We start from the raw sequence: 13,103 nt of genomic DNA on the forward strand, positions 1-13,103 counted from the left end.
GATTAACATTTTACCTGAAAAATTAACAAAAATATGACATTTTTCAATATGTTGTTTAAACGAATGGTATTTTTAAAAACTATTTATGCAGGTGGATTTGTTGCTAGAAAATACGTAATCACCCAATTCACACTTTTTTTCTATACCTAATAGTTTTCGAGATAGGAGCCGAAATATGTTTTCTACCCTCGACTTTGGGGGTGGTTTTCACCCCTTTAACATCGAATATAGCCGATTTAAAAAAATACGTGTCGAATATTTTTGCCTTCTCTACGAACCTACAAAGTTGCATCAAAATCGGAGATTATCACTTCGGGTAGTTCCCTTGTGAGTAAAAAAGCTTTACAAACCGCGTTCTGAATTACCTCAGTACTTGGATGATGTTTAAAAAGCGGTTATATAACGGGCATTTGGCTCGTCCGCGAGATTCGTAATTTGTTGGTATACGTGACCGACCGAAGGTGGCCTTCGGTTGGAGCATACGTAGTCCTAGCAGCAAAACACGATCAGCTGTCGTATGACTTGTTTTTGTCGTCAAAATTAAAGTTCAAACAAAGTAAGCGTTGTCGAGCAACGGTTTTGAACTCCAGGCTCGATGTCGAGTGGTGACATCGGAGCCTGAAGGAAAGAGAGAGTACATCGTACTACATTAGCACGAAATAAAAGATAATTTGTGAGCGCCGGGTAGTGGTAAAATTTGGCACGTCTTCCGCTTCGCGGAGACACGCGCGGCTCTCGCCCCAGTCGTCTTACGACAATCAAGCTTGACGCAGGCAGTGCGACCGTTCGTCAAGCGCATCTCAGCTCGCCAGTTTCCAGATTTCAAGTAGTTTGGTTACCAGACACTTGAAATCTCACTAGCTCTCAAAAGCTGAACCTCTGTCGCCGACAGACTAGGAAGCTCTGCTCGATTCGTACGTATAATACGTACGAAAGAGCACCTGGTTTGTTTTAGGAGACAATTGATCGAGATTTGCACTCTTGGAATCGGGGCCTGCCCTGATTCTCTGAGTCTCGTTTCGTCTCGGAGCAATAAAGGCCGCTGCCTGTTGGATCCCTGAGAGACGGGTTACAACAGAGAGAGATAACGTACGTGCCTATCACCTCTGCGTTACTCGTGCTCTGCCACCCCGTTTAGTAGCAACCCCCGTGTGACGAATAGAAGCACACGGTAAGGTGAACGGAGTCGCGGAGCCTCTGGCCGTCCTCAGCCTCCAGGACCAGCAATTCGCTGGTTATAGCGTGTCCCTCCGCTCACGAATCCCTAAGTTACTTGGATTCGTACGAAACGAACCTTTTCAAAAGGTGCAAGGCGAAGAGAAGAGGTCCCTCCTCCTCTCTAGTTACTCGCTCATCGACTTCTTCTTCGCACCAGAAGAAGAGTCGATAATACAGTCCACTGCATTACCTTTGCGTTACAGGCAAGGTATTGCTATCCCCTCCAAATAGGCTCGTGAGCGCAGCCTGGAGTTGGGAATCCTTGGTATAGCTAGACTTCCACTCTTGCTTACCGCCGCGGTTCCGCCGCTATCTCTCTTTTTCAGACGCCAACGTCGCTAAGGGGAGCACCGGCGTCACCACCAAAGGCCCTCCGATCCGCCGACGACCACCCGAGCCGACGAGGACCGGAGCAGCACCCAGCCCCCAAGCCAAGACAAAGTTGGAATAAACGTCGCTTCCAAGCCCTTTTCAGGGCCGACAAAATATAAAACTTGGGTTTTCGTTTTCTTTCGTATCCCCTCAATCTCACCTCATCCGGACCTCCGTTGGATCCCTTATTTTAAGCGATTCCAACAGATGATATCGTGGATTGGACGTAGTGGACCGGTTGCATGGCCTCCTCGATCCCCCGATTTAAACCCTTTGGACTTCTTTTTATGGGGATATTTAAAAAGCCTAGTGTATTCCTCGCCGATAAATGATTTAGAAGAATTATGTAACCGAATCCCCCCATGCTTGTCAAACAATTAAGCAGAAATGTGGAATTTTCCAGAGAGTTCGCGGCTCTGTAAAACGAAAATGCCAAGCGTGTGTAGAAATGGAAGGTGGACACGTGGAAAATCAGTCTGTAAACATTGAAAATTCAGTAGTAAGTCAATCATGATACTAGCAAACAAAAATGTTTATATTTCAGAAACGGTTGACCTTTCGACCTATATTTACTAAAGCTTTTTTACTTAGTACAATGTATCCTATATACCATATAAATATTGAATGGTTTTTTTTTAACACCCTGTATATTCAGGGTGTTATTTCATGTATTTGGCGTCGAGACGCTATCGCGTCTCTAGACTTGGAAATATTTTCCTCTTGTCGATGTTTTAAGTTAATCTGAAAAAAGGTAGAAGGTGTTAATATTGTTTAGGGTAAAGCTTTTACTTTACTACGTTTGGTCTTATCTTTTGTTTCAAGAATAACGCTATTCCTTATGCACTGAATTTAACATAAGAGTGACCTTTTTATTTGTAGTATTTGTCAAAATGTAGAAAATTTTCATTAAATGTAAAAATTATACAGAAATTAATTGACAATAAAAAAGACTTGTTTCAATATTAAAATACAAAATCAGCTATGTGTTACGCGTTTTTCACCTTTGCAGTTCTGGTCCATATGATGACCCTACTTTCTAAAATCATGTTTTTGACAGAATTTTGTAAAAATATCATAATTTTAAAAGAGTCGAATTGCATACATTATCTCAGATCTATAACCTATCATTTTCATCTTTCGTTTATGCAAATTTTATATTTACAGCATGCGTTTTTCACAAAACAAAAAGTGACCCATATTTCCATTTTGTTCCCTATAAGTGAACTTTAGTACTATTAATTAATTGGATAAATACAGTACCGATTGTGCTAAGTGAAACTTGATAGGAAAATGGAGAATTCATTTATTTCAATATAATATATTATTTAAACATTCCGTTATGCCAGTACTGAGAAATCCACTTCTAACAGAATATGGTGTTTTGACAATTTCCTCCGATTATTCTTAACGATGTTCCCCTAATGTAGTGCAAATTATTCGTTTTCATATAATTTTGTTCTAAATTATTTAATTCGCGTTGTAATCAGTGACCATTTGCATCGAATGAACAGAAGAAATAGACTGTTGATATGTCAAAATTTGAATAAATATATGGAATTTCATAGTTTTGCTAGTGCCTAGTCGAGATATTATATTGACATTAGCGTTCAACCTCGCATAGATCTTTCAAGACGGATTCCTGGTTGGGGTAATTTCGCAAGTATTACCGTACTTTTATTTAAGCACAATCACATTTTACATTAAAAATTATAAAAGATATATGTGTTGCACAATTTTGTTGGAGACAGAGATACATATCGTATTGAGGACACATATAAATAAGCTATACGGTACAAGTGTTTGTGCAGGTTGCAAGACAGAATTTGCTGATTGTTTTTCTAGTCCAGAATGATAACTTACGAGGTACAGGAATATGTATAAGTACTAATAAGCAGGAATACGATACATAAGATCAATGACGACTCACAAGTGGTAACGTTATTCACATACTTAAATGTTACTTATTCACGCAAGTTACGTAACCACTTATGACTTGCCATTGTAGCGGCTTTGCCGTTGCTACTCCCTGCAGTATTTTGCGGAGCGATTAGGCAGGTAAAGCGGGTTTTCCCCAATATTTCGAGCCCACATCTGGTAGCCAGACTTGGACGAAGTCAGCGAGGGTTTTTCCGCTGGTCACTTGAAAAGAGTTTCCTACGCGTAGACTAAGGGCAAATAAATAGCCTGTGAAAAATGGCGAGTGGGCCATTGACCGACTCGCTCCGTAACCGTGCGCTTCGCGAGGAGCTTTGTACGTGTCACACTCGAACAATAAATTAGTACGTGGGTTTAGTAAAAATCGCTACTTATTCAATTACCTACAAAGTGGTGACACCGACGTGATCGTGCAACATCGGGTGTGATTGATCGCAATATAGTGTTAGTGAAGTGACTTTAGTGATTACATTAAATATATAAACACGAAAATTTAGAAATGGCGAATGACGGACTTCGTGATGGTGCAGTGCCCGCGGGTGAGCGTCTGGGAGTGCGTATCCCGGAGTTTACGCCGGACGATCCAGAATTATGGTTCTGCATCCTAGAGCGTCACCTTACAACGGCGGGTATCACCGCGGATAGCACCAAGGCCAGCTACGTTACCGGAGCACTAGGACCACGTTTCATCGCCGAGGTTCGTGATATTTTGTTAGATCCACCAGCAACGGGTCTATATGAAGTGTTAAAACGTGAATTGATCCGTCGACTATGTGTGTCGCAAGAGCAAAAGGCACGGAGGCTGTTAGAACACGAGGAGATAGGTGATAGAAAACCATCTCAATTTCTGCGACATCTACGAGGTCTGGCTGGCACATATGTGTCAGAACCTTTATTACGGACACTGTGGCTTGGGCGATTACCGGCGAATGTTCAGGCAATTTTAGCAACGCAGAAGGATACGGCGTTGGACAAAGTTGCAGAATTAGCGGATGCTATCACCGATACTCTGCCGGGACGCAAAGTTATAGCGGAAGCATCATACCCAGGGCCGTCGACGCAGTCAACATCGAGTGATGTTCTATCTGAACGCATGATGGCATTGCTCATTTCACTACAGGAGCAGACGGAGGTAATGAAAGAACAGATCGCGGAATTGCGCGCCTCGCGAAGGAATGGACCTTTCCATAAGCGTTACGATCGACGTCGCCCTCGTTCGCGTAGCAATTCGAGAAGAAAGTCTCCGGCAAGACCCCATGCAGCTAGTGGGATGTGCTGGTATCATGATCGGCACGGTGCGAATGCTCACCGTTGTATTCAGCCCTGCACATATCAGGGAAACGCGAGGGGCAGTCGTTGATGGCGGCTAGCGACGCAAGCCCGACGTTTCGCCGTCTCTTTATTCATGATCGGACGACGAATACGAAATTCCTGGTCGACACGGGAGCTGATATTTGCGTATTTCCTCGCAAGGCCATACGCGGCACATGTTTTAAAGAAGACTACGAGCTCTCCGCGGCTAATGGCACACCGATCGCGACGTACGGCACGAAGACAATTACTTTAAATCTTGGTCTCCGTCGGGACTTCACGTGGAGGTTCGTGATAGCAGATGTATCCAGAGCTATCATTGGAGCCGATTTCCTGGCACATTTTGGTCTATTGGTGGACGTGAGGAACCAGCGTCTAATCGATGAGACCACAAAACTCATATCGAAGGGAGCGCCAGTTCGAGAGGAGACTCCAACGGTAAAAATCATTCAAGGACAGTCTTCTTACCATGCTCTACTCCAGCAATTTCCGGAAATTACTAAACCCAGCGGAATGCCAGCCGAGATCAACCACGGCATCTGCCATTACATACGGACGACTCCAGGACCTTCTGTTGCATGTAAGCCACGCCGTCTTGCGCTGGATAGACTTTGTATCGCAAAAAAAGAATTCGAGATAATGTTACGTCTAGGCATTGCGCGAAGCTCGAAGAGTGATTGGTCCTCTCCTTTACATCTAGTGCCCAAGAAGGGTAGCGATTCATGGCGACCGTGCGGCGACTATCGAGGTCTTAACGCGCGGACTATTCCAGATCGTTATCCGATTCGTCATATCGAAGATTTCGCTCAGACTTTAAGGGGAAAAAAGATATTTTCGACCATAGATTTAGTTCGGGCATACAATCAGATTCCGGTAGCAACAGAAGACATTCATAAAACAGCAATCATTACTCCTTTCGGGTTATTTGAATTTCCCTATATGACATTCGGTCTTCGTAACGCCGCCCAAACATTTCAGAGATTCATAGACGAAGTTTTACGTGGACTAGATTTTTGCTTTGCATACATAGATGATATTTTAATTGCATCTTCCTCAGAAGCCGAACATTTAAAGCATTTGGAAACAGTATTTGATCGTCTGAAACAATTTAATGTAGTCATTAACCCCAACAAGTGTATATTTGGAAAAACAGAGGTAAAATTTCTTGGATATGTCGTTTCGGAGAACGGATCAAGTCCCTCAGGCGATAAAGTAGAAGCAATATTAAATTTTCCGGAACCTATGTCAGCGAAGCAATTGCGACGTTTTTTGGGTATGCTTAACTTCTATCGTCGGTTCATACCCAAGGCGGCTCATCACCAAGCACCTTTAAATGATATGCTCGTAAATAATATTAAGGGTAATAAACCCGTTACCTGGACAGACGAAGCTCGCGACGCGTTTGCCAAATGTAAGCAGGACCTAGCGCAGGCAACGTTGTTAGCTCATCCAAAGTCTAATGCAACTGTAGCCCTTACTTGCGATGCGTCAAACTCTATGGTCGGTGCCGCGCTGCACCAACAGGTCAATGGTAATTGGGAACCGCTAGCTTTTTATTCTGCAAAACTTTCTTCCACTCAACAGAAATATTCTGCTTTCGATAGAGAGTTACTTGCCATATATTCTGCCATTAAGCACTTTCAGCATTTATTGGAAGGTCGAAATTTCAGCATATTTACTGACCACAAGCCTTTAATATTTGTATTCAAAGGAAAATTAGATAAACATACTCCCATGCAGATCCGATATTTAAATTATATAAGTCAGTTTTCAACAGATATCCGGCATATTGCTGGCCGGGATAATATCAGTGCGGATACTTTATCACGAGTGGAAGCGATTGAAACCATAGATTTTGAAGAGTTAGCGTCATCTCAGGCTACCGATCCAGAAATACAGAAATTTTTACAAGAGTCTTCCGGTTTATCGCTTAAACTACTTGCAATTCCCGGTTCTACCAAAAAAGTTTATTGCGACGTTTCAACGAACAGCGTGCGACCTTTTTTGACGATGCCTTTCCGTCGAATAGTTTTTAATGCGTTACACGGATTGTCTCATCCAGGGATTAATTCGACAGTCAAGCTCATAGCTCAACGCTATGTCTGGCCGTCGATAAAATCTGACTGTCGAGAATGGGCCCGGAATTGTATTCCATGTCAGCGCTCTAAAATTACTAAACATGTTGCTGCACCTGTAGGGTCTTTCGCGCAATCGGCAAGATTCGAGCACGTGCATATAGATATTGTAGTTTTACCTGTCTCCGAAGGATATCGATATTGTCTTACCTGCGTTGATCGGTTCACGAGATGGCCAGAGGCAATTCCCTTGCGCGACCAAGAAGCGATTACCGTAGCGCGAGCATTTTATGAGGGATGGATTTGCCGTTTTGGAACTCCACTACGTATAACAACGGATCAGGGTAGGCAATTCGAGTCCTATCTTTTCAAAGAATTAAATTCTTTGTTAGGTTCGACTCATCTACATACTACGGCCTATCATCCAGCGGCAAACGGTATGGTTGAGCGTTTTCACCGGCAATTTAAAGCAGCCATCCGTTGTTACCAGCATGTTCGTTGGACAGAGGTTCTTCCGACCATTTTGCTTGGAATTCGTTCAGCCTGGAAGGAGGACCTAAAAGCTACATCTGCGGAAATGGTATTAGGCGAACCCTTACGTTTGCCGGGTGAATTCTTGACACCATCTTCAACATTAGATGCAAGCGATTTTATGAAAGAATTGCGTAATAATTTCCGCAATATCGGTCCGACCGAAGCGTCGCGTCATGGCAGTCCGCGTATATTTATTTTCAAAGATCTAGAAACGTGCGATCATGTTTTTGTGCGGCATGATGCATCAAAATCAATTTTACAACAGCCATATGATGGACCGTATCAGGTTGTAAGCCGGAACCAAAAGACATTTACGCTAAATATAAATGGTAAGCATGTAATAATTTCAATTAATAGAATCAAACCCGCGTATTTAATGTCGGATAATATTCCATTACAACCTGACCGTTCACAAATAGTACCGCAGTATGATTCTGTACCATTTGATACCGCGACAACACGAAATGCTGATTTTTCAACTAATCTGAGAAGCGTATTACCTGGTAATAATGTACCACTTGTACCGGAGCAGCACTCACGCACAGTGGAACCATTTACTACACGATCTGGTAGACGCATTAGATTCCCAGATCGATTTCAAGCAGGTTTTTCATAGTAATATTATGTTATATTTTGTGCTAGAATAGCGTTATCTGTAAGTTTTTATGTACATTTATTTTTTTTTTTTTTGTTTCACGGTGTGTTAAGATATCTACGGCTCCGCTATAGACTATTGTACTGGTAGGGGGGTGATGTAGCGGCTTTGCCGTTGCTACTCCCTGCAGTATTTTGCGGAGCGATTAGGCAGGTAAAGCGGGTTTTCCCCAATATTTCGAGCCCACATCTGGTAGCCAGACTTGGACGAAGTCAGCGAGGGTTTTTCCGCTGGTCACTTGAAAAGAGTTTCCTACGCGTAGACTAAGGGCAAATAAATAGCCTGTGAAAAATGGCGAGTGGGCCATTGACCGACTCGCTCCGTAACCGTGCGCTTCGCGAGGAGCTTTGTACGTGTCACACTCGAACAATAAATTAGTACGTGGGTTTAGTAAAAATCGCTACTTATTCAATTACCTACACCATTGTTCTTACATATTCCATTCCTGAATATAAGTCACATATGTATTTTGAGTTTAATAATTACGTAATAACTATCACAGATATTTGTGACTTTATACTAAAGCTATCTTTTTTCTTAGACTACAACAGTTAACTCTAATAAATAAGCGATTGCTGACATTTACATCATTATTTCACACTATAGAAGTATAAACTACGCGAAAGACACGCTGGAATAAGCAGTCTTTAATCTGTCCTCCAAATATTTAGCCCTAATTCAACACTTGTTATAAAATATTGTATAATATACAAAACATGAACAAACTGGGATAAAATAAAGAAAAATTACTCGAATTGAGCCTGCTAGATCAATGCACCTTGGTAAACTTTCTGTGTTAGGACCACTGTGTCGGATGTCACATTTGGGGTAGCTTTTCCGCGTAGCAGAGTAGTGGCCAAATTTTTAATAGTTTTTCCTGACTAAACAATTCGTTTATGATATATGGTTTCCTTCAAACATTTTCTCTATTCAACAAACTGAATATGTTTACTTAATAAAAAGATTAATATTAATTTTTAATGTCCAATAATAATATGCTATGTCCGAAAATGCATATGGTATCAGGCGATTCTATCTGCAGTAACCATATAGATTCACATTTTTTCCTGATGCAACCTTACCTGCACTGTACAATATACATGAGTAGTTCATGTACAGTCTTATCACAAAATAAACATATTTTCACATTATCACAAGATATTGTCACCTGGCTTTTGCACAGATGGCAAAAAGAAAAAGAATATCACAAGAGCAGAAGAAAATTAAAGAAATCCAGAAGAAACACAGAAAAAAGTTAAAGAAATTACGGAAAAAAATTAAAACAGAGATTTATTTTGTGAGTAACAGTAACAATTAAGTGCAATGTAAATAAGAAAATCTAGATTTCGGTTTGACTAGATTCGAATTCCGTTATTTCATTTTCCATGGACAAAGCAATTCGTCATTTAGGAGTTTGTAACGATACTTTTTCTTTATTCAACTTATACAGTTAAGATTCTGTACAAACAGAAAAATAAAGAAAACAATCTTAGAAACTTTTAATTAATATAATTATAAATATACATAGTCATAATGCACGTACGGAAATTTCCGTTGTTATTTTTTCATTGTTGCGGCATTATTCACAGGTAAAAAATCAAAGAAATAAAGCCTTCTGTATGTCGGAAATATCCTTGGGAGCTGTGATTTCTCCTTTTTTTGTATTTTTCCCATTCCCATGTCAATTTAATTCCAACACGACGATTAATCGTGTAAATGCTCAACGAGTCTATTCTCTTTGATTGTTAAGTGTCTTCTCTTTTATCATGATCGAAAAACATCATTTTTATCCGTGACACCTGGCGGCGTGCATTTACACGTTAATGCGTCGCCAGCGTTGCTATACGGGAGATTCGATCTATCGAACCTTACAGGTTAATATTCCAATTTTAATTTATTACGCGACACACATATGTATTTAGACTGTTTTCATTGATAATAAGCTGGGTTTTCATTGATAATACAAGGGGCGGTTTATGATCCATTTTCTGCAAATTCAGCCCAGAATAAACTTCCTTGCAGTCAAAAGGTCAAGTCAAATCTGTCGGATTCTCCCCGGTGATTTCCTTTTGAATGAGAACTAATTCGTTCTTGTTCGATCACTTGGTAGTGGCGACTGCTGCGGGTAAGCACACACTCCTGTATTCGTAACAGGTATGTATTGTCTGGAAAAGGATCTTTATGCCTCTCCGCTGCACTCAATGCCTTTATTGATAAGTTTACGTTCGAATGATTATACCTAATACAATATAAACTAGTAAAAGAGGTTAATGAAAGAGAATGATAATATAGTAGACCTCCATTTATCTGACATGATTGAGGGTGTCACGTGACGAACAAGAATTTTTCAACCCAACCGAATTTTTGCCCTTACGTCGGCTGGAGTGTGTCTTACTGATGCGTTACTTTTTGGATTTACCTAATCAGGCACATCCTAGACCTTCGACGTCCAAAATTTTAAATTATAACTGTTGTTTTACTCGTTCTCTCCTTAGAATCGTCGTTGTAGGGCGAGGAATGACAATTATAAAATTTATTATACTAATCACAGCAACTACTGATCTTTGATAATTCAACGAAGCAACGGAGAATGCTGTAAGTGTACGAAAATTAGCAATTGGTAAATTGCAAAAGAAACCGGAAAGAGAGCACGTGCGATATATCGAAGAGCGAATTAATGAATCGCGCTACGGCTCCAATGACGATCCTCACCTAATTCGCTAGAACCTCTCATAAATACACAGAGGATCTATGTATTCGTGATCCGCGAGGGATCCTCCCTATCCTGGCTTCCGTTATCGAATACTTTTCGTCGACAAGTTGTGAGGTACGTGAGGGAAACCCGTGATCTAATTATTCTTGGTTTGTTTTACATCTTATTTTCATATCCAATTATTACAATAGTAGTTTTCGAGCGTAGATTCACTCGTTTGGTGGAGTGTGCCGGGAGTGAATAGGCTTAATAGTTCACATTAAGTCCACGAAAACCGTAAACTTCAATCATGAACCGTTCTGTAACTTCACACGTGCACGTGCTCTTTCCTTTTCGTTTTCTTAATTTCTATACAGCATTTCAGGATTGAATACAACTACCTATAGACGACCAGACAATTTTATATTTGGGACACGATTTTGGAATATTATTGGAAACCCTAACCTTCATTTCTTTGATTGCGTAAGTTATTTTCGTTATTTAGATATTTTCTAATATTTATTTTATATGTGATTTTATTTGATTTTCTATTAGTTCGCCATTGATTTTATACACGGTATTTATTCGAGTTGATATTGATTTTTTGTTAATTTTGATATTCAAATTGTTGAACACATATTGGAGATGCTCCGCGTGATCAGAAGGACATTGATGTTGTACGTTGGCATTGTGGATTTACCTAGTATTCTTGCGCTCACCTAGGCCTGTGTCTGCTAAGAACGAACACGTGCTTCAACTTTCGATTTCACTTTTGTTTTTACTGAATTTTCTTTTTGCTGTTCACTTATATTATGTGATTCACTTGTAGGTGTGACTTTTGTTTTTATAATTGCGAACGTATTATCTAGATAAAGGAATTTTCATTACTTGTATTCTTTGCTTCAGAATTCCAACGTTCTCCTTTGTTAATTGATTATAGACAATTTATATTTTTCTTTTGTTATTTCCAAACTGAGCATTTTGTTGTATTGTTGTTTATTATTTGGCAACTGAAATACTGATTTTGATAATACATTAATATGTTGCCTGAGACACGAATTATTTAATTTGTTCTTATTTTGTCTGTGTCGTTCAATCGCAAATTAATTTACTACCCCTTATCCAAGTGCTGATCTAATCCCTATTAAAGGGCCCATATGGGACTAGAGCGTCAATGATCCCAAATTCTACCCCCTATCTCCTGATAGATAGATGAAGAGGACCTGATAAGGTCCTCTTTTTATTTATGTACTGTTACCCGTGCGCTAAGGACAATCTCCACTACTGGGACATGTCCATGCGCACGGCACACTGTATACACTCTTTATATAGTGGCGCGGAGCTAGTCACTTCGCGCGTAACAGGGAACAAGACTGTTTGGATAAGTGGATCCGTCGGATAATCGGAATTCTCAGATTATTCCCTACCTCGCTGCTTATTTCGTGATATAATTGGAGTTAAGTTTTATATAACTGGATTTTACCGAATAACATATAAGGTAAACTGGATACTGTGATAACGTTACGTTCGATAAACGGGGTTCAGATAAATAGAGTTCTGCTGTATAAGTGTTTAAAAAATGGAACAGATTTGCTAGTTTTGTTGGAATTTAATATCTCCTAACAGATTCTCCACTTTTTACAAACGTAATCATTCGTTCCGTTAAAGCTTTGTTCAAATTAGAGTTCACTTGCATTCAGGCGGCTTGAACACAAATGATTTGGGCTAATTTGATCAATGTGAACGTGTTATCAAAAGACACAGTAGCGTCTCGACGCTAAGTACGTGAACCGCTGCTGCCGCGTACTTTTTCCCCAAAAACCGGCCATTCCAATCTTACCTGAAACTTATTTCATTAATACCTCGACAGGTTTGTAATGTTCTCTGAATTTCAAGGCATTCTTGTTATTTAAGTCAAATATGAGCTTTTGAATGAGACCAATTTTAGTCAAATTGGCCCACGTGTAACAGGGATTTCGTAATATTGCCTGATGGTTCAAATGAAAGTTTCAAGATTCTTATTCTTCTTCTTCCGTCTTGAAAATTCGTCGGATTTTTCAACATAATATACGTATACACGTTACACGCACACATTCAGGCAAAAGGAACTAATACAGGTTTCGTTCGTCGACTCTTGGGATTACTCGGCGATGCTTGTTACCTATCATTGTATAATATCAATCAATTATTAAATAAGGCAAAATGTCAAATTTTAAAATATCATGTGTTAATATACCATTAAACTATTCTTAATTTATATTTAAATTGTGTGTTTTATGAATTTATAGGAAATTGAACTCAATTGAAAGGG

The 13,103-nt window shown here is 40.0% G+C and overlaps 1 protein-coding gene across 1 annotated transcript; it reads left to right on the forward strand.

Annotated features, from left to right (window-relative positions):
* The first annotated feature begins 4,024 nt into the window (after nucleotides 1-4,024).
* On the forward strand, nucleotides 4,025-4,885 carry LOC143186482 (uncharacterized). The gene has a single exon (XM_076390161.1). It carries the CDS (start codon nucleotides 4,025-4,027, stop codon nucleotides 4,883-4,885), a length of 861 nt encoding a protein of 286 aa, XP_076246276.1.
* Nucleotides 4,886-13,103: the final 8,218 nt, after the last annotated feature.

The sequence above is a fragment of the Calliopsis andreniformis genome, unplaced genomic scaffold (assembly GCF_051401765.1).
Source record: "Calliopsis andreniformis isolate RMS-2024a unplaced genomic scaffold, iyCalAndr_principal scaffold0001, whole genome shotgun sequence".
Taxonomy (NCBI): domain Eukaryota; kingdom Metazoa; phylum Arthropoda; class Insecta; order Hymenoptera; family Andrenidae; genus Calliopsis; species Calliopsis andreniformis.

Excerpts from the sequence above, each read along its gene's own strand:
- LOC143186482 (XM_076390161.1), top strand. The coding sequence starts at position 4,025 with ATGGCGAATGACGGACTTCGTGATGGTGCAGTGCCCGCGGGTGAGCGT.